Below are 23206 nucleotides of genomic sequence, written 5' to 3'. Positions count from 1 at the left end.
TTCCCATTCTGATGTTTGGTCTGAAGAACTGAACTTCTTGGCCATGGCTGCCTGCTTTTATGGATTGAGTTGCTGCCACATGATTAGATTTTTGAATTAAGGAGCAGGTGTACCTAACGAAGTGGCCACTGAAGGTATATTAGATAAGTATAAAATCAGTCCTCTGGAGAATTGTTTTAGCTCTGGAGCTGACTGACTTGGAAAACGTTTGGGTTCCATGACACGAAATGCATTTTAAGTTCCATTTATGTAATTTGTTTTACCTGGATGGATTTGAAACCAACCCACTGAATTAAACCCCACAGAATAAATGTCAATAACCATATATCAAAGGGACAATCAGGTGAAAGATCTGAGAAAAACAGTTGTGAAAATATCAGTAAACTACTCCTTTAGATCATGCTGGCCTTAATCATTCTGATGATGTAATCTGTGCCTATCATGGGTGCCATTGGTAGTTTTGTTGCTTTGGATTAGGGGAAGCCATCTACTTTCAGCAAGGAAGGAAAGCAGTTGATCAGCCCATATGTACATTACTGACAAGGGGTACTACTAATCAATATACAGCTCCAACAGTGTAAATCAAAAGCTCATTTTCTGAATAATTTTGGCAGCTATACATCAGAGGACTATATTCTACCAGACTCTGATCCATACAGTTTTCCAGAATTGAATCAACTTGAGCAAGGATGGCTATTAGATTCATCATATTATGCTAAGAATTCCATCCCTGTTCATGTAGGACATTTCAGCTGTGATTTCTTTTTTTTTGGAGAGAAAATGGTGTCCTCGTATCTGGGTATAGCAGTTTAAGTTTGCAGTTAATGGTACACCAGAACATGAGCCAAAATTCTCACGATCTCTGTAGTAGGTAAATACTATATGTAACATTGTCACTGGTAGCTGCTACATTTCACGACCTCGCTTAACTGACCACTTATTGGCTGCTTTAGAGCAAAGAAAACCTCATATTGAGAATTGATGACGGCTTTTGACAATCTTGTTGTGCATGTGTATAAATTTCTCTTAATCAGAGCAAATTCCAAAATAACAATCAAATTTTTCTCTAAAGTGCATTGTCCTGAAAGCAGCATCGTGTTGTTTCCAGTTACAAAAAGTGTAATTGAACTTACTATCATATAGAAACTTAACTAATGGGAAAGGATAGCTTGTTTTAGATCTAGGATTAGATTGGGAATAGTTATAAATTGTACAGTTTATTGTCACACAACCAGAGCTGTGAGTGCAGGGCCTGTTAAAAAACAACTATTCATTTTTTTTTTGGCAGATATAATCTAGATCCTTTTCAGCAATACTCAGAGGAGCAGGTGTGGGATGCATTGGAGAGAACACACATGAAAGAATGTGTAAGTACAGCTGAGAATTTGTTCGGTAATAGTTATAATTAAAATTGCATATAATCTGAAGGAAGCACTATAAATTTTCAAGATAATTTGTAATTGTAAAGTTTTAATAGGTTAGAGATAGTTTAGTAAACAATCTTGTGTTTTGGTTTTGATAGGAATTGAAAATGATATTTATCCCATTGTTACTTTGCATTTAGAATATATTCAGTAGTATAAACTTGGTTTAAATCCAACTGTGATTCAAGTTAGCTTTTTTTTCGTCTTGTATTTTTGAATTGCAAGTGGATTCAAAAATCAGGTCCACAATGCTCAAGAGAAAAAGACAAATTAGTTCCTTTTGAGGAATGGTTCTGTAGCAATAGTACGTCAAATTAATTGAGTTTGAGATAGAGTACAGGGAGCTTTAATTTGTGTTCATGAAGTGAAATATTTAACTGGCTTTGATAAATGCTTACACTAGGAGTACAGCTAAATATTGAGATTTTGTTTTTAATACAGCTAGCTTTTATGAAGCTTGTAGCTGCAAAGAACTCTTGTACATTACAATGGCAAGTAAAAAAAACAAACATTTCAAAGTAGATTGCCATTGTCATAAGGTGCTTTCAAACTGACTATGGTTGTTTTACACTCAATATAGATTTCTCAGCTGCCTTTAAAGCTGGAATCTGATGTGATGGAAAATGGAGAGAATTTCTCAGTCGGAGAAAGACAGTTAATATGTGTGGCTAGAGCACTACTACGGAGGTGTAAGGTAAGAATTGAGGGGCGAGTCAGATCCTTTATGGATGAACTTGTATCATAATCATTCCATGTACATTGAGCTAATCATTTTCTGAGGCTTCTCCCCTGGATTGTAAAATTTTGGATCTAAAGTCATGAAGAGAAAGAGAGCACAGAAACAAGAGGGTATAAGTTTTGGATGAGAGGAAATAATTTTAGAAAGGATTTGAAGATAAGGGTTTTTTTTATGTACAGAACATGATTGAATCGTGGAACTTGCTGCTACAGCAGGTGGTGGAGTCGGATATAATCACAGCATTTAAGAGTTATTTAGGCAGGCACTTGTATTGGCAAAGCCTAGAAGGATACAGACGGGAAATGGGGTTTTTATAGGTGGACAAAAGTTGATGTGGATATGATGTATGTAAGGGACCTGTTTCTGTGTTGTACACCTCAGTGTCTCTATAAAAGTGCCCTTCTGGTTTATAAGTCTGTGGAAGTCATCAACTGCCCATTTACCACAAATTCCAACATTAATCCCATTTTTTCTTTCTTCTCCCCACATCCTCATCCACTTTCCACAGATTTTATTCACTCATATACATATTGCAGGTAACCTACAGTGGCACAGTTAACCTTCGAATTACAATTTTTGCTTCTCCTTTGTTCCCCTGCCATTGGGAACAAACATGGCATGTTGATTTGTGTCATGAGTGTTTGGAATCAACTGATTTCATGTACACTCTGTCCGCCAGAGGAAGCAGGATCTCCCAGTGGCCACACATTTTAATTCCATGTCCCATTCCTATTCAGATATGTCCATACGTGGCTTCCTCTACTGTCAAGATGAAGCCACACTCAGGTTGTTGGCACAACACCATATATTCTGTCTGGGTAGCCTCCAACCTGATGGCATGAACATTGACTTCTCTAACTTCCGTTAATGCCCCTCCTCCCCTTTTTGCCCCATCCTTTATTATTTTTTATTTTTTTTCCCCCTTTCTTGCTCTCTTTTTCTCCCTCTGTCCCTCTCACTATATCTTCTTCTGCTCCCTTCCTCTCTTTCTCCCTCGGCCTCCTGTCCCATGATCCTCTCATATCCCTTTTGCCAATCAACTTCCCAGCTCTTAGCTCCATCCCTCCCCCTCCTGTCTTCTCCTATCATTCTGGATCTCCTCCTCCCCCTCCCACTTTCAAATCTCTTGCTCTCTTTTAGTTAGTCCTGATGAAGGGTCTCGGCCCGAAACGTCGACTGTATCCCTTCCTAGAGATGCTGCCTGGCCTGCTGCGTTCACCAGCAACTTTGATGTGTGTTGCTTGAGTTCATGTATGTTGCTCACTATTGTGCTTGGGCCAATAGTGAGTGTATGAGTACATGAAGTAATGAAGGTTTGTTGTGTGGAAAAATTAAGGGAGAATGTATACAAAATCTATGTATACACAGGGGCAATGATAAACCTATTTGCAGCAGTTTCACAGGCACATAGCATTCACAAGAAAAAAAATTACATGCAAATTTAGGTTACTGCAAAGTGGTCATAGTGTTGCTAAAATATAGTGATTAAGGTTTCACTGGTTGGTCAAGAAGTGAATGGTTGAAGGGAAATAACTCTTCCTGAATCTGGTGGTGTGCAACATCAAGCTTCTGTGCCTCCTGCGGATTGTAGCTGTGAAAAGGTGGTATGGTCTGGATGATAGGAATTTTTGATGCATGTTGTCGTCTTGAGGCAACACCTCTTGTAGATACTAGTGATGGTAGGGAGGGACGTGCCTGTGATGTGTTGTCAGAGTCCACAGCTTCTTGTGTTCTTGTGCATTTGAACTGCCGTATCACACCATGACGCAATATGAATACTTTCTATAGTAAATATGTAGAAGTTTGTTGGACTATCAGAACCTCCTACAAAAGTAAAGACACTGGCCTGCTTTCCTTATGATTGGATATATGTTCTGGACCCAGGACAAGTCATCCGATATGTTAATGCCCAGAAATTTAAAGCTGCTGACTCTCTAGTGCCAAACCCCCAGTGTAGATTTGCGCATGTTTGCCCTTCTTTCCATAAAATCTGAGTGATTTTGGGTACAGGTTTCCCCCACCATCCGAAGGTAGAGCATTCCTATGAAACGGTTCGTAAGCCGAAATGTTGTAAAGTGAAGAAGCAATTACCATTTATTTATATGGGAAAATTTTGTGAGCATTCGTAGACCCAAAAGTAACCTACCAAATCATGCCAAATAACACATAAAACCTAAAATGACAGTAACATATAGTAAAAGCAGGAATGGTATGATAAATACACAGCCTATCTTAAGTAGAAATACTTTCCCACAATCATTACTGCACTGTTCTCCGTAGCGAAAATCTCACACAAGCGCCATCGGCAGAAAATCTCACGCAAGCGCTGACAAAAACACGGCGCAAGCGCTCTCCAGTAACCTTTAAGCTATGAAGCTGCCAAATCATACCAAATAACAAGTAAAAATACACAGCCTATATAAAGTAGAAATAATGTATGTACAGTGTAGTATCACTTACCGGAATCGGGACAGCACCGAGCACACTGATGATGGTGTGTTAGGCTGAGTTGTCGCAGGTTGGGGTGGTGGGGTGGTGCAGTGGTCCCCACCCTCTGGGCCACCAACCGATACCGAACCACAAAGCATGCAGGGGTGCAGCGGTAGCTGGGAGGCACACAGCACTTCTTTAAGAAAAAAGCCGAAACAAACATGCTAATTAATTAGGTGCCGCCTGGCACGTAATTGTCGGCCCAGATCAGTGCCGATTTCTGATTGCGTCGTTTCTGATCTGGGCCGACAATTATGTGTCGGGCGGCACCTAATTACTTAGCATGTTTATTTCGGCTTTTTTCTTAAAGATGTGTTGTGTGCCTCCCGGCTACTGCTGCATTCTGTGCAAATTGGTATCTGTCCGTGGCCTGGGAGTTGGGGTGGTGGGACACTGGTGTGTCATCTTGTTATCGTCTGTTTCCATTAGGGCAGGCAGGTCGTCTTCTATGTCTGCCGGCCTCGATGTCGAAGGTCGAAGTTCGTCGTCTGCTGTGGCTGATGTGGAAGGCTTGCTTGACTGCTGAGCCTCGCACATTTTTCTATCATACAGTTCTTTGTAAGGACTCAAACCATCTTGCAAATATCCCCTAAACCGATGTACTCTTTCAAAATTAAAGTCATACTTTATCATTGCAGCGAAAATCTCACGCAGTTGCTTCACGTTCAGTTCGCTACTGCATTCGGTTTCGATTGTTATCCTTTTTTCTTCCAATTGCATCAGCTCTTCATCTATCAGATCTTGGTCATGGGATGCCAAAACCTCTTCAACATCATGTTCGTTAGCTTCCACAAGCCAAATCACTTTGTCCTTGCTTCATTCACCACGATCGAAACACTTAATTATGTCTAGTTTTACGCTAAGCCTAACACCCTTACGAGCTCTTTTAGGCTTTTCCGATACCATAGAACTCATCTTGCAAACGACCACTCACAGGCACGTGTTTAAGTAATGCCGGCAAGAATGCAGTTCCGAATCCGGGGAGAGCGGCTGCTCGGGGCGCGCGCTGCTTTTTTCTTGTAACAGTGAAAACACCTTCTGAAAGCGAAAACAGGGTACTAATGTAGGTCTTTCGTAACAGTGAGGTTTCTTAAAGCGAACGTTCGAAAAGTGGGGGACGCCTGTATCTGGTTTTGGGTTTTCAGATTCTACTTGCGCTACAAATACAAGGTAACTTTTATCTTAAGTATATTGCAATAGAACTTATTGCCACCCTCAATGAAGAATTCCACACCAATCACAACTGAGGGAATAAAAGCTACCATAGGAAATTTCTTTCACGGGGGTGATTAATGGGTGACTGATTGGCAGCCTCAAGAAAGATCTGTATAAATGTTGCTTGGAATTGAATGTTGGAGTTTATTTTTGTTTGCTGTTCTGAACAGGGAATTAATTCCATCGTATTTCAAAGCTTTCTATTCATTTACATATGAGGTAGAATTTTGATTTCATCATGTCTGCATGAAAAGACTTAGAAGAAAACATGCTTGTGTTCTATTTTATCATTAGTGTTTGGACCCGTAGACACATGACATCTGATACTTTTTTTTTTAAAAAAAATCAGTATACATATACAATTTGAATAATATTCTTTGTAGTAACCCAACTTATTCCTATATTTCAAATGAGAAAATCTGCAGATGCCAGAAATCCAAGCAACACGCAGTAAAGAACTCAGCAGGTCAGGCAGCATCTATGGAAAAGAGTACAGTAGACCAGTCCTCCTGAAGGGTCTCAGCCCGAAACGTCGACTGTACTCTTCCACAGATGCTGCCTGGCCTGCTGAGTTCCTACAGCATTTTGTATGTGTCATTCCTACATTTAGTGGTACTAATCAGAATCAGGTGTACTATCACTGACACATGCCATGAAATTTGTTGTTTTGAGGCAGCAGCATGGTGCAATACATAAAAATTACTGTGAGTTATAATAAATAAATAGTGGAAAAGAGAAATAGTGAGGTAGTGTTCACGAACCACTCAGAAATCTAATGTAAGAGGGGTAGAAGCTGTTCCTAAATGTACCTTCTCCATGATGGTAGTAATGAGAAATGGTATGTCCCGGATCTTGAGAGCCCTTAATGCTGGATGCTGCCTTCTTTTAAGTGGGTCACCTCAAGAGGTACAGAAACTTGACAAATCACATTCATAGACATTTGACGTTTCGCCACTTAAATTTGCTTAGCTGTCGTACAAACTGATAAAGAAGAAGTCTGTCTTACTCAAAGAAACATCCTTTTCAGGCTGTGGCTTAGAATCAATGTATCTGTTGCAGCTGCAACTGTTGGTAATGCCATTCATCAAAATCACTGTCAGTCTTTTTGGGGAGAGCTCCATTTCACACTATGGCAATGAAAATTTTAAAAAATTGCAGGTGGTTGAAATCTGAAATAAAAAGATAATATGCTGGAAGCATCCAGTGAGTTTTGGAAATATTTGTGTTCAGAGAAGCATGGTTAACACTTCAGGTTGAAACTTCATCAGAAGTTTTGAATAGCAGAGAGATGAGCTAGGGGTGGATAGGGCAAACAGAATACCCCTGAACAGCTGAGGCCAAGGTTATTGCCATATGGCAATTTCTTTCTTTTCAAATCTTTTTATTGTTACATTATACAGGAAAAATAACATGAGTACATTGAAGTAACAACACTTACAATGCCTCAAAAAAAACATTATCTTAAAGATTGAAAAACAAGTTTTGTGATAACAAAAAAAACCTACTAAGCAGAAAAGTGAAAAAAAAAGAACCCATTAGATATACAACCCCGGAGTCATGCGTCATACAAAAAGCTTCTAAAAATAAACATCAAACTGCCAGCAAGAAAAGAAAATATACTAAAAAATTTACAATTAGATCGTGGAAAAATTATATCAATTAATTCAAATGATAATAACGAGCAAATGAGTCCCATCTTTTCTCAAAATCAAATAAAGGTTCGACTTCTAATTTTCTCCAAACTAAGACATAGCATCACTTGAGAGAACCATTGTGACAAAGTAGGAGCTGATGTATCCTTCCACTTCAACAAAATGGCCCTCCTAGCTATCAATGTAACAAATGCAATAACATGTTGGTCAGACACAGAAATACCGTGAATATTTTGAGGAATTATTCCAAAAAGCACAGTTAATTTATTAGGTTGTAAATTAATTTTAAGTGCTTTAGAAATTGTTGAAAAAACCGACTTCCAGAACTTCCAATATAGAACAAGACCAAAACATAGGTGTCAGTGTAGCTATCTCAGTTTTACATCTATCACAATGACTATCAACATTAGAAAAGATTTTAGAAAGTCTCTCCTTTGTCAAATGATAACGATGTACAATTTTAAATTGAATCAATGAATGGCTAGCACGCCATATGGCAATTTGGTTGATAGATTGATGAAGGGAACTTGCGTACATCTGCTAAGATGGTGACACGCTCAGAGGCAGCGGTCACTCTGGGTCCAATCAAAGGTGCATTTGTTCATCTTGTATGTCTCTTTTATGACTCTTGCAAGTCACTACTGGATACTAGGAACATTTGAGTAATGCAGGACCATCTCAGCAATTTGCTCAATAGTGATAGAGCTGGACTTACTGCATACTGTTGTTGTGTTGTCTGGAATGGTTGCGTACTGTTATGTTGAGACAATGCACAATCCTAGAAAGGGTGTGAGTGATTGTCCTGCACATCTTCCTTGTGATTGCAAGGCCCTGTTCGACATTGGTGATGTAGAATACTGCAAGTGCGGTTCACCGCTTCATTGGTGAGACCAACAGCGGGGGAAGTTGTGTTACCTTGGTTGTGGCAGGGACTAGGTCAAGGCTCCAGAGTCACCTGTTGTAGCCACCCAGGGGAGAAGAAGGCCGAGGCAATGTGGGAGAGACCCTGAGAAGCGTGCTGGAATCTGTACTTGGGTTGGGGGTTGGCCCCTCCCATAAGTGCTGCCCTCCAGTATTTGCTTGGTGAAAGAATAAGCTAGACCAGGACAATCTTTTTTTTTTAATTTTATTTTTATTTGGATAAGGAATTCACAATTATCATGTACTTTTTTCACACATATAACCTTTTCCATTTTTTTATATGTATAAAACTACAATTATTTATACATTCTTAAGTACACATTGAGATGATATAAAAGGAAAATAAACATTTAAATAGATAATTATGTACTGTGGTAAATCTAACCTATTAGGCTAAGTAAGACCAGGACAATCTATAGTCATGCCACTCAGGGACCTGGGCTATATTATTTATTTTATTTCCTTGTGACTGCATGTTTTTCCAAAATTATAACCATATGTGGTTTTTGCGCTTTGTATATTGTGCTGTTGGTAATGTGTTTTGCACTTTGGGCCCAGAGGAACACTGTTTCATTTGGCTATATTGATGTATGGGTGAATGATAATTAAACTTGAACTTGGAGGGATAGGCAGAAAACTGAGAGAATGCTCACATTAGATTAGATTAGATTATGAAGACACCTAGTCCTCTTTTATTGTCATTTAGTAATGCATGCATTGAGAAATGATACAGTATTTCCTCCAGTGTGATATCACAAAACACAGGACAGACCAAGACTGAAAAAACTGACAAAACCACATAATTATAACATATAGTTACAACAGTGCAACAATACCATAACTTGATGAAGAAGTCCATGAGCACAGTAAAAGTTCAAAGTCTCTCAAATGTCCCACATCTCACACAGATGGGAGAAGTAAGAACTCTCTCTGCCATGCCGACCACAGTCCGACTCTGAGTCATCCGAAAACTTCGAGCTCCGATCAGCTCTCCGACACCGAGTACTGAGCGCCATCTCTGTCCGAACGATTTGACCTCAACCTCGGTCACCAACAGCAGGCAAAGCCGGGGATTTTGAGGCCTACCCTCCGAAAGATTCCCGACCACGCAGTAACGACAGCAGAGAACGAGCGTTTCAGAAATTTCTCCAGATGTTCCTCTGTGCTTTCATGTCCATTCTCCATCAAATCAGAATTCAGAATTTCTCACGTGGTTGATGATCAGACAGTGAGCCATAGGGCCTTTCTCCAGGGATATCACTGGATATCAGGAATTGCCCAGTTGTACTGGATACAGAAAAGGTTGAGAGACCGGATAGTATCTTAAATGAATTACTTGACTTTGGAAAACTTGTGCTCCAGAATGAGCCACATTCCAAGCCAAGCAGTTACAAATTGTGACATGTACCCAATAATACAGAAAATCACTTGCGTTATCTCATGTTCCAGTAAATGTAGGTCAAATCAACACAACAAATTACCATATTGTCAATCAACACTCAGTCATCAATTGTTTGATGGAAGGTATTATCAGCAGTACTATCAAAGGGCAATAAGCGTTACCCTGCTTGCCTGGCTCCATTAAAGTTTTAATGTGACCATTTGATTCTGGACCTATTTGCACTTATTCATGATAAGTGTAACAGAAGAAAATTCTTGATTTAGAATTTCAATGTCCCACCAGATGGACAATTGTTTTGAAGTGTTTTAGTCTGTGTGTAAATTTTTGATTAATGTTACAGATTTTGGTATTGGATGAAGCTACAGCTGCCATGGATACAGAAACAGACTCTTTGGTGCAAGAGACAATCCGGGAATCATTTGCTGACTGTACAATGTTGACCATTGCACATCGTTTGAATGCAGTACTCAGCTGTGATCGTGTCATGGTGCTAAGTCAGGGTCAGGTAATAGAAATATCTGCTATTTATTTGGAGCCTTTTTAAACTTCAGAATGTCCCAAATCAGTTTATAGACAAAAACCTACGTACCTCCTTGAAATGGTTCCCTATTATAGGCAATTCAGCAGCCAGTTTCCACAAAGCAAACAATAATGTGAAAGTGATCAGATAATCTTCCTCTCAATCATCTCTGCAGAACTTGTATCCTTCTAAAGAGCAGATAAGGTAGTTTAAATGTCTGAGCTGAATGTGTTTCTCTAAAACTGCCTGACTCAGTGGAATGTCAGCCTAGATTGATTTTTTCATGAAATTTGGGCCATAATGTTCTGATTGAAGCAGAAGTTCTGTTGACTGAGCCACAGCTGACATTTAAATAAGGGAGGATCGGGAAAGCTGGTTGTTTTAACTGTGTGCTTAAGTAAACATTTGGGGAAATACAGAGATGCCGTGAGTTGATCAATACTGAACAAGTGCGGAACAATTGTACTTAACATTTTTCTTTAATTAGAGTGTATATATTTTCCATATCATGAATATTGGGTCAATTTACTGTATAGTTTTTAAATTTGGGAGAGTTAAGTAATAACTGGCATGCTTCTACATTTATGTATTTTTACAGTGTATCTTTTAATGCTGTGGCTTGGTTTAATGAAGTAATATTTATTCTTTCAGGTTATGGAATTTGATAAACCATCTGTTCTTTTATCCAATGAGAACTCACGATTTGGTGCAATGTTTGCTGCTGCTGAAAATAAAGTTGCTGTAAAGGGCTAATAAAATTGATGGCATTTTCTCCAGAATCCTGAACTTGGTAACTGTGGCATGTTGCCTCCAATTCTCTATCCAGGGACAACACAACCTCAGTTTTATAGCACCTTGCACCATGTACCTTCAGAGCAGTTCCAGCTGCTCTGTCAAACGTTTTTTCCTCATTATTTTCATAATAATAAATGGAGTTAATTATCTTAACTTGAAATGCACTCTTAAGGTTCAGAGAGCCTTTGATATTGATAGCTCCATATGCCTAAAGTTAAGCTTTACACATTATAGATCTATAAATCTGTATATAGAATATTTGAAAAACATACATGCTGTACTTTACTTTGTATTCTATTTTTGCACTATTAATATTGTGCTTTCTTTTGTATTCTATCCTGTACAGTTTTGCACTGTATCAGTCTGCTATTTAACTGTGAGACAGTTGTCGATGTCAAGCTATATTTATATAGAATAAAGAGTGCTTCTATTCATAAATCAATATATTAAAATATATGACTGTTTTATCCAGACAGCATTGAGTGTTGCTTGGGCATCAGTATGGAATGGAATATTTAATAGAATTCTGACTTTAGAATGGCACTAGTTTGTCTGGGTTCTTTGTTATTGAGTGAAGAAATATATCTCAGGATCAACTTGCATTTTACTGTATGATTTGCACTGTTGGAAATTATGTACTGTTGATAAAAGTTATTTACTGAAGTCCACATGAAAGTGGTCACTCCTGTTGCCATAGAAGCTTGTTACATTTGTCCAGACAATGTTGCATGTATTTGTCCACCTTGTACTTTTTAGAGCCTTAGCATGATTTTGCAACCTAAGCAAACCTGCCTTGTTAAATCTTTAAAAATATAAATAAACTATTTTCTACCTAATATCTACCTTTAGGTTTTTTTTAAATCTGCTTCAGTAAATTTATTCAATAAGACCTTGAACCCATATTAAGACTGGATACCATGTGCTAATCAGGGCAGTAGTAGCATGATAGTATAGATTAATGAGTGGCTGAGGGAATGGTGTGTGGGGCAAGGTTTCAGATTTCTAGTTCACTGAGATCTCTTCTGGGGAAGGTATGATCTGTACAGAAAAAGATGAGTTACACCTGAACCCAAGGGGGACCAATATCCTTGCAGGCAGTTTCGCTAGAGCTGTTGGGGAGGGTTTAAGTGAATTTGGCAGGGGGTTGGGAACTGGAGTGAAGATGGGGCAATTGGTATACAACACATTGTGCAATGAGACTGTGAGGAAGGACAGACAGATGACAGGGCAAAATTTGCAGTCAGTGGGATAAGTTGAAGGGAAGGGGGGGGACAAAATCAAAAGTGTGATGAATACAGGACTTGAAGGTGTTGTATTTGAATGCACACAATATACGGAATAAGGAAGATGACTTTGTAGAGCAGTTAGAGATTGGCAGGAATGATGTGGGCATCACTGAGTCGTGGCTGAAAGAAGAAACAAAATGTATTGAAAGGTCAGGCAGGTATGCAGAGGGCAGTTGGGTGGCTCTTGGTGAAAATGAAATCAAGTCCTTAGGAAGAGGTGACATCGGATTGAAGATAGAGAATCCTTCTAGGACTGCAAGGGTAAACGACCCTGATGGGAACTGTATACAGGACCCCGAACAGTAGCCAGGATGTGGGATATAAATTACTAAGGGAGATGGAAAAGGGATATAATAAGGGCAATGTTACAATAGTCATGCAAGATTTCAATATGCAGGTTGATGAGGAAAATTAGGTTGGTGCTGGGCCCCAAGAGAGGGAATTTGTAGAATGCCTATGAGATGGCTTTTAGAGCAGCTTGTATTTGAGCCCACTAGAGAAGAGGAAATTCTGGATTGGGTGTTGTGTCATGAACAAGATTTGATGAGGGTGCTTGAGGTAAGGGAACCCTTAGGAGGTAGTGATCATAATATAGTATTCACCCTGTAGTTTGAGAGGAAGAAGATAAAGTCATGTATCAGTATTACAGTGGACTCAAGGGAAGCATGAGAGAGGAGCTGGCCAAAGTTGATCGGAAGGGAACACTGGCAGGAATGATGGCAGGATAGTAATGGCTGGAGTTTCTGAGGGCAGTTTGGAAAGCACAGGATGGATACATCCCAAGGAAGGAGTATTCAAAAGGAAAGATGAAGCCACCATGGCTGACAAGGGAAGTCAAAGACAGCATAAAAAGCAAAAGAGAGGGCATATAGTGGGAAGTTACAGGTTTGGGGAGCTTTAAAAACCAATAGAAGGCAACTGAAAAGCCATAAGGAGAGAAAAGATGAAATATGAAGAAAAGATAGACCATATAAAAATGATACCAAAAGATTTTTTTCCTAAATATAAAAAGTAAGAGAGGCAAGAGTGGATATTGAGCCCCTGGAAAATAATGCTGGAGAGTAGTAATATGTGTAATTGCTATTATCAAGCAGAAGACGCTTAGGAAGCTGAAAGATATGGAGGTAGGTAAGTTACCTAGACCAGATGGATGACACCCCAGAGTTCTGAAAGAGGTAACTGAAGAGATTGTGGAGGCATTTGTAGTGACGTCTCAAGAATCAAGAGATTCTGGATTCCGGAGGACTGGAAAATTGCATGTGTCACTCCACTGTTTAAGAAGGGAGGGAGGCAGAAGAGAGGAAATTATAGGCTAGTTAGCCTGACTTCAGTGGTTGGGAAGATGTTGGAGTCTATTATTCAGGATGAAGTTTCAGGGTGTCTGGAGGCATGTGATAAAGTGGGCCAAAGTCGGCATGTTTTCCTTAAGGGAGAATTTTGTCTGATAAATCTGTTGGAATTCTTTGAGGGAATAACAAATGAAAGACATATGATATATGAAAGGCGAGTCAGTGGATGTTGTTTACTTGGATTTTCAGAAGACCTTTGACAAGGTGCTGCACATGAGACTGCTTCAGATAAGAGTCCATGGTATTACAGGAAAGATACTAGCATGCATAGAAGATTGGCTGACTGGCAGGAAGCAAAGATTGGGGAAAAAGATAGCCTGTTCTGGTTGGCTGCTAGAGACTAGTGGTGTTCCACAGCAATTGGTATTGGGACTGCTGTTTTTTCCACTTTGTGTCATTGATTTAGAGGATGGAATTGATAGCTTTGCGACTAAGTTTGCAGATGATACGAAAATAGGTGGAGGGGCAAATAGCGTTGAGGAAGCAGGGGGTCTGCAGAAGGGCTTGGAGAGATTGAGGGAATGGACAAAGAATTGGAAGATGGAGTATATTGTAGGGAAGGGTAGTCATACACTTTGGTAGAAGGAATAACGGCATAGACTATTTTCTAAATGGGGAGAAGATTTATTTATCAGAGGTGCAAAGGGACTTGGGAGTTCTTGTGCAGGATTCCTTAAAGGTTAACTTGCAGGTTGAGTTGATGGTAAGGAAGGCAAATGCAATTTTAGCATTCATTTAGAGAGGATTAGAATATAAGAGCAAAGATGTGTTGCTGAGGCTTTATAAGGCACTGGTCAGACTACACTTGGAATACACTGAGCAGTTTTGGGCCCCTTATCCAAGAAAAGGAACGATTCCAGAAATGAAAAGGTTAATGTATGAGGAGTGTTTGATGGCTCTAGGTCTGTACTTGCTGGAGTTCAGAAGAATGAGGGGGGGGGCATCTCATCAAAGTTTATCGGATGTTGAAAGGTCTGGATAGAGTGGATGTGGAGAGGAACAGAGGGCATAGCCTCTGAATAGGAAAACGTCCAACTGGAACAGAGATAAGGAGTGATTTCTTTAGCCAGAGAGTGGAGAATCTGTGGAATTCATTGCCATTGTATAGACCAAGACATTGGATATATTTAAAGTGGAGCTTAATAGTTTCTTGATTATTCAGGGTATCAAAGCTTACGGGGAGAAGGTTGAAAGCAATAATAAATTATTCATTATGAAATGGTGGACCAGACTTGATGGGCTGAGTGGCCTAATTCTGCCCCTGTTATATGTGTTACAATAAAAATGTGAAAAGTAATTGTCACTGCTTCTTGAAATCATGTTGGAAAATATTTTCACTCGTAGCAGGTTTGAAGTTCAAAGTAAGTTAATCAAAGAATATATATGTCCCAATATACAACCCTGAGATTCATATTCTTGCGGGTATTCACAGTAAATATAAAGAAACAATAGAATCAATGAAAGAATGCACACAAGATGAATAAACAACCAATGTGCATGACAATAAACTGCAAATACAAAACAAATTTATAAACTATAAATACTGAGAACATGAGATGGAGTCCTTGAAAGTGTATACATAGATTGTATTCAGTTCAGTGTTGGGGTGAGTGAAGTTATCCCCTCTGGTTCACGAGCTTGATGGTTGAGGGGTAATAAATGTTCCTGAACCTGGTAGTGTGGGTCTTGAGGTTTCTGTATCTCCTTCCTAATGGCAGAAGTGGAAAGAGAGCATGTTCTTGGTGATGGATGCTGCTTTCCTGCAACAGCACTCCATGTAGATGTGCTCAGTGGAAGGGAGGGCTTTACCTGTTATGGACTGGGATATATCCACTACTTTTGTGGGCTTTTCTGTTCAAGGGAAATGGTGTTTCCATACCAGGACAGGATGCACATCTGTAGATGTTTGTCAAAGTTTTGGATGGCAGGCCAAATCTTTGTGAACTATTAAGCAAGTAGAGGTGCTGCCCCGTTTTCTTTATAATGACACTTACGTGCTGGACCCAGGACAGATCCTCTGAGATGACAACATCGAGGAGTTTAAAGTTGCTAACCATCTCCACTTCTAATTCCCCCATGAAGACCAGCTCAAGGACCTTCAGTTTCCTTTCCTGTAGTCAGTAATCAGCTCCTTGATTTTGATGACATTTGAGTGAGAGTTTGTTGCTGTGGCAACGCTCAGTCAGATTTTCAGTCTACCCCCCCCCACCATATGCTGATTTGTCACCACCTTTAACTCAGCCAACGATGGTGGTGTCATCAATAAATTCAAATACGACATTGGAGCTGTGCTTAGACTTACAGTCTTAAGTATGTTCCAAGGGTTGAGTGAAGAGCCGCTGAAATGCCATCTGCTTTTGACTTGTTGTGACAGTAGGCAAGATACAGTGAATCCAAGTCGCTTCTCAGGCAGGAGTTAGTATGTTTCATCACCAACCACTCAAAGCACTTCATCATGGTAAGTGCTACTGGATTATTGTCATCAAGGCATCCATGCTCTTAGGTACTGTACTGGTATAATTGAAGGCTGCTTGAAGTAAGTGGGTACTTCAGCCTGCCAAAGCAAGAGATTAAAGGTATCAGTGAACACTCCAATGAGTAGATCAGCACAGGTCTTTAGTACTCAGCCAGGTGCACCATCTGGGCTGAATGCTTTCCGTGGGTTCATCCTTCCGAAGGATGCTCTCACGTCATCCTCAGAGACTGAAATCAGAGGGTCTTCAGGGACTGTGGGAAGTTTGAAGGTGCCACCATGTTTTGATGGTCAGAGAACATACAAGGCATTGCATTTATCTGGGAGCAAAACCTTGTTGTCGTCGTTTCAAGTTGTAGGAGGTCACAGCATTCAAGCCCTGCAACTTCTGTTGAGCATCCTTTAGTGATTCAGGTTTGGTTTGGAATTGCCACTTCGCATGTGGGATGGTTTACTGGAGGTCGACCTAGACCTCTTGTACTTTACTCAGTTACCGGACCACTGATCTGGCCCTCAGCAGATTGTGAATCTCATGGTTCATCCAGGGCTTCTGGTCGGAGAAGACTCTGAATGGTTTTGTGGGTACACACTCATTTACGACCATTTCTTTAAACTCCATGACAAACATGCTGTATTTGTTTAGAATCTCTGATGGGTCCTTGAACACATCCCAGTCCATTGATTTGCAATAATCCCATAGTCATTCCTCTGCCTCCCACAACTGCCTTTGTTGTCCTTATCCCTGGAGTCTTGGTCTTTAGTCTCTGTCTGTATGCAGGTAGGAGGAGTACAAACATATGGTCAGAGTTCCCGAAATGATATCTAGGGATCAAATGAAAGGCATTCCTAATAGTAGTACAACAGTGGTTGAGTGTGTTGGGACAGCTTGTGCTGCAAGGCATGATAATTAGGCAGATTTTTTTCAAACATGCCTAATTGAAGTCCCCAGCAATGATATGAAAGGCATTGGGGTAAGCTGTTTCTTGTTAGGTGATTGTGGCACTCAATACTTCGAGTGCTTGCTTAACATTGGCCTTTGGCTACTAATTAAACTAATTAATAGCAGAAACATTGTTACATATCAGAAACCATATATTATCTTATTTATTGTTTTAGTATGCTTGTTAATATACAGTGGATTCCAGTTAATTGGTCCATCAATTTTATTGTTTTATTATGCTTGTTAGTATACAGTGGATTCCAGTTAATTGGTCCATCAATTAATCAGGGCAGCTACTTATTTGGGACAACTCTTAAAGAACAAAAACTAATCAAAAAAATTGTTGGGATTCCCATTTATTTGGAAAACTATGTGCCTTAATTGGGATAGAGACAGTTGCCAAACAGTTTCTAACTACAGTCAGTCACCTGAACTTGTGTGGCTGTTAAACACACACCGTGCTTAGCATGAACAGTTTTTAAATAGTGTCCATTGAGTGTGTTTGTGTTCAAAAAAAGTGATTTTTGTCACAGATAGCTGGCGAGAAATAAACAGTAAGACAATTTAGAATTATTTTGCTCACTGTGGTTTCAAGCATTCAGGCTTGAAAATGTCAGTAATGGCCAGTAGTGAAAATGTCAGTAATGGCCAGTAGTGAAAATGGCTGCTGTGGCATGCAAACAGCTACCTAGAGCCACAAGTGAGAGCCGAGTATCCACTGGGGACCAAAGGTGAGTGAGCTGCCCCAGAATGGACACACCAGAGGCACTACCCCCCACAGGGGAATGCCATACATGGTAGCATACACTGGATGAATTCCTCTGTTGATAACTATTAGGAAATATTACACAGTTTTATAGTACTGTACTGGGATTGATAGTGTTCCAATTTGTTCTGTATTTAACTTCAATATATATATTTTACTCAGTGAAACAGTAGTTCATCTTTTTTAATACTCTTTTAACTATTTCTATGGAACTTTGGCTAATTGAGGAAGCTGCTTAATTGGGAAAATTGTACTGGTCCCAATTAAGCGGAATCCACTGTAATTGAAAATCTTGGTGAAATATTTTGAATTCTATTGATGGCAATATCTTGCATGATTGATAAAGTGTTTATTATTATAACTTTGCAAAAGGCAATGTAATGCCTGGGTAGCTAGTTTGCCTTTGTAAAGGTAATTCTGCTGCTACAAGGTTTCGTCATTAAATATGCCAATAGTTGAATGTACAACTGTAAAACCTGTTATGTCTGTTAACATCTCATAACTTGCAGGATATGCAGAATCAGCTGGAAACATGAAGAGTTGCCAATATATTCGTCTTGGTAATAGAGGGCAGTCATTATCAATATTGCTCACAACTGAGGAAAACTCATCTCCAGGCACATCATTAGCAACGTGAGGATTTGGTTCTTGTTGAATGGGCTGAGAATATGATGGAGGAAAAGAATCATAGCCCTCTTTGACATCAGGTCACAGGAGCTTTTGATTGTTTCACTGGGGAGAGCCCTTGAAGTAAGGCAATATTTTCTGAAAAATCAAAGCAGAAGAGGGCATCACTACAGTTACATGCTACCTGAATTGATAACAGGCTGTGGGAAAAATAGGCCACCTGACCAAGGCACTGTAGCACAGACTATCCAGGAATAAGGGATGTTAAAAAGTAAACAATGGTGTGGAGGGAAAATATAGTCACGAGGATACTGTTCTCTGCAGCAGTAAGTATAAGCCAGAGTACATTCTACTCAGAGATAGGCTGCAGGTCATCTGCTTACAGCTGGAGAGATAAGAATGAGATGGGGTTGGGAGAAGCAGGTCTAGTTGTTAAGGCCCATGTAGGAACTCACACTATGCATTGAAGAAAATGATCCTGCTAAAGGACTTGGGTTGAATTAACAAGCAAAATGAAAAACCCCTTGATTAACATTTAATCCATTGCAAACTGGCTGAAGATCAGACAGGCTGGATCCATTGTGCAAAGAAGGAAAAGAAGGAGTCTTTCCATTGAGATGGGCTTCATTTGAATAAGGTTGGGATCAATGTCATGGCAAACATGAACTGTAGCCAAATCTTTAAAATAAGTGGTTGGAAGGAGGGGAAATACCAACGATAAAGAAAGGATCTTGCCTCAGAAGATCAGACAATAGATTCCATTCAGGAGAAGATGAGGAGTTTAGGATAGTAAGGTGAACATTTAGATGAGATCAGGACCTTAAACCTCAGCTTCCTGTAGATACTGATTTTTTTTGAAATACAACAGCATTGAAATCAGGGATTATTTGGATCAGGCTGATAAATTTGAGCTGACGCTAATGACCAGAACAGAAATTATCTTGTATGGTGGACTTGAGGTTTAATGACGTCTCCTTCCCTGTTTCTTCTGTTGATCTTCCTAAAGAAAAGTACTATTATTTTCTTGTCAGGCAAATTAACCTTTGAAATGATGAAGTAAGGAAATGACTGCTAACTGGTCAAGATTTCATCCATCCAGAAAATGATTATGCTGTGCACCGCTTTCTAAAACAGAAAATTAAACTTCTGCTAGTCCTGTTCTGTGCATGTTTTTTTTTCTCAAGGAAGCATTATATTGTCATGATTCAACAAATTGTACAGGCTTATCTGCTTATTCATAAGAATGTAAAGAATCTGAGGGATATTTTGTTTATAAGTTCTCCAGATATTCAACACAAAATGCTGGAGGAACTCAGCAGGCCAGGCAGCAGTAATGGAAAAAAGTAGTCGATGTTTTGGCCCGAAACATTAACTGTACGTTTTCCATAGGTGCTGCCTGTTCCTGCCGAGTTCCTCCATCATTTTGTATGTGTTGCTCGGATTTCCAGCGTCTGCAGATTTTCTTTTGTTCCAGATATTCCAGTTCTAATTTATGTTCCCACACTACCAACAGCATTGAATAGTTTGGAAATGATCTGAAAGTGTGAACCTTGCAGCATATTTTTCCCGTCACAAGTGGAACTTCCCAGTCGCCAATCGTTTTAATTCCGATTCCCATTCCTGTTCTGAAATGTTGATCCATGGCCTCCTCGTGTGCCAAGATGAGGCCACCATCAGGGTGGAGAAGCAGCACTTTACATTCTAAGTAGCCTCCAACCTGATGACATGAATATCGATTTCTCCTTGCAGTGAACAAATTCCCTCCCCCACTCTGACCTTTCACTTCTTCTCACCTGCATCTTACTTCCCCTGGGTCCCCTCCTTCCCCTTTTCCCGTGGCCCCCCTCCTCTCCTATCAGATTCAAATTTCTCCAGCCATTAACCTTTCCCACCCTTCTGGCTTCACCTATCACCTTCCAGTTCACCTCTTCCACCCCCCCACCCCCACCACCTTATTATTCTGGCACCTTCCCCCTTCCTTCTCAGTCCCAAAGAAAGGTCTCAGCCCAAAGCCTTGACTGTTTACTCCTTTTCCATAGGTGCTGCTTGACCTGCTGAGCTCCTCCAGCATTTCGTGTGTGATGTTTTTGTTAAATGTAATTTTACTTTGCAATATTTCTGATTTTGGTATTGTTGACTGCAACTGCAGATAGTTGTGGATGCAGCTCAGCACATCACAGAAACAACACTCCCGTCCGTGAATTCTGTCTAGACTTATCACTGACTCGCTAAAGCAGCTAGCATAATTAAAGATGCCTCCCATCCTGGACATTCTCTCTTCACCACCGACCCGACCCATTGGGAAGAAGATACAGTACACTGAAATCACATACCACCAGGCTCAAGGACAGATTGTATCCACTATATAAGACTATTGAATGGCCCCCAAGTACAATAAAATGTACACTTAACCTCACAATCAACCTCATTTTGACCTCCTTTGGACTTTCTCTGTAACTAACTCTTATTTTGCATTCTGATACTGTTTTCACTTGTGAACTCAACAAACTGTTGTAATGAAATGATCTGTATTGATGGCATGTAAAATATCTCAGCCGAAAACAATGTCTGTTTATTTCCCTCGGTAGATGTTGCCTGACTTTCTCCAGCATTTTGTGTGTTGCTTACCATTTTCCAGCATATGCAGAATCTTTTGTGTCTCAAAGATTTTCCACAGTACCTCAATACATGTGACAAGAGTAACTAATTTACCATTTTATTTTGGTACTGTCACAGAACAAGGCTAAAAGTGAATCTTGAAAGAATTGGCCTGAAAGTTAAAACTGTCAAGTAATAAGGGCAGTATATAGATCTTCATTCATGGATGACTAATTCAGTAGAGAAAAAAAATCATGGTTTTACAGAATGCAGCTGGTAAAATCTAGACATTGTCATTTGTAGGTTAAACAAGGCATGTCACTTGTATCCATCACAATCTAAACTGAGATAGGCATCTTTGTAGTTTTGGTCAAATATTGACATGCTTTAGGGTGGAACCATCCCTTGCTTTTAGGATCCCACGAATAAGTCGATGCAACATGCAGTGTATTAATGGCTGCTAATTTGATTCTGGGCTACATCCTTCACTTGGTGACTACGACGTGAATTTATCACATGCTATCACAATAATGTAGGAATATCAACAAACACACAGGTATTCCTCCAAAACTTCAACTAGGTAAGATATATTCACTGTTTCTATGTTTCTAATGCTTCAATGTCTGTGTTATTATTTGAGTGGCAATCTCACCCAGGAAAAAAATCGATATACATTAATAAATACATAAAAGACAATCAATTTAAATTTATTGAGGGATATGGGCCAAGCATGGACAAATGGGACAAACGTAGATGGGTATCTTGGTTAGCAATGACCGAAAAGCCTGTCTCCACAGTGCATCACTTACTTCATTTACTGCTTTTTTATGCAAACTTGAAGATGCCTTTGGATAAAGAGAAAATAGAACATGCAGCAGTCACAAAGTGTCGGATCTTTTATTTAATAGCCTCTGCTAACAAAATGTTGTAATCCATCGATGCCTTGAACTTCCTATTTTCCAGACCAGAGCAGCATTAATGCATTAGAAATGTCTTGGCTCCTCGACACCCTTTAAGTATGGTTCAACCCCCACACAGAAACACATGTACACTGTTACTGTGCACTTTCTCTTCCTTGTTTCTTTTAGCTTTCTAATGTTTTGTAATCATTGGTTTGGTGTTTCAACTTCCTGCTACAACCATGTAAACAGCAGGAAGCTACATTTGTATGAGTATTAAGCATAGGATATATCTTGGCTCTCATCCATTCAGATAAATCTATTAATTTGGTTGTTGAAATTGAACCGGTTTCAGAAATTCGGAAGTGTAGTCCAATTACTTTTGCAATGATGCTGGCATTATCATTGTGACCATTGCAAAATGCTATTTTAAACCAAGATTTTTTTGTATTAATTTCTTCTCAAAATATAAATTCTTATACAATTTATATGTATATTTCTGTTTAATTGTAGGGGAATAATATTTTACAGAATTCTGAGAGCCTGGCTTAATTTTTACAAGCTAAATGGAACAGAACAGATTTGTCCTTATTGTTCATGCACTGTAGATTCCTATAGCCTATAGCCTATAGTCACAGGTTAAACCCAGCACAGGATCAGCAAATGGGAATTGTAGGGCTGAAGAGAAGAAAGCAGAGTTTTAGTTTTAATGATTTGTTTGATACTCTTGACAAAAAATGTTTCTAGTCTTTTAGTTGGGTTCATTTTCTTTAATAAAAATAACAACATTTTTGAACTACCTATTCTGGCCTGGCCTGCTGCCTTTTACTAGAAATTTGTTTATATTTCATAGTTTCAGCATGTACAGTTATTCTGATTTTCATTTAACCAAATTATACTTTATAAGCTTTTAATTTGATAATTTAAATGATCTCACTTCCTTAGGCTTCAACTAGTCATAGTCATATTTTATTAATCCTGGGGAAAATTGGTTTTCATTACAGTTGCTCCATAAATAATAAATAGTAATAGAACCATAAATAGTAATATGTAAATTATGCCAGTAAATTATGAAATAAGTCCAGGACCAGCCTTTTGGCTCAGGATGTC

General features: G+C 39.4%; 1 protein-coding gene across 10 annotated transcripts in view; it reads left to right on the top strand.

Annotated features, from left to right (window-relative positions):
* abcc5 (ATP-binding cassette, sub-family C (CFTR/MRP), member 5) overlaps positions 1–11989 on the top strand; it is a 124327-nt gene extending 112338 nt beyond the window's left edge. For 8 of the 10 annotated variants that reach the window (XM_063045646.1, XM_063045643.1, XM_063045639.1 and 5 more), the window contains 4 exons: positions 1289–1367; positions 2005–2118; positions 10184–10348; positions 11015–11989. In XM_063045646.1, the coding sequence (XP_062901716.1) occupies positions 1289–1367; positions 2005–2118; positions 10184–10348; positions 11015–11116 (460 nt within the window). In that variant the 3' untranslated portion in view covers positions 11117–11989. Of the gene's footprint in view, positions 1–1288; positions 1368–1865; positions 2119–10183; positions 10349–11014 lie in introns of those variants that run through there. The other 2 variants (XM_063045645.1, XM_063045644.1) reach the window with 2 other exon arrangements.
* The last annotated feature ends 11217 nt before the right edge of the window (positions 11990–23206 follow it).

This window comes from Mobula hypostoma, chromosome 4 (genome assembly GCF_963921235.1).
Source record: "Mobula hypostoma chromosome 4, sMobHyp1.1, whole genome shotgun sequence".
NCBI lineage: Eukaryota > Metazoa > Chordata > Chondrichthyes > Myliobatiformes > Myliobatidae > Mobula > Mobula hypostoma.
This window is presented reverse-complemented; position numbering and strand designations above follow the sequence as displayed.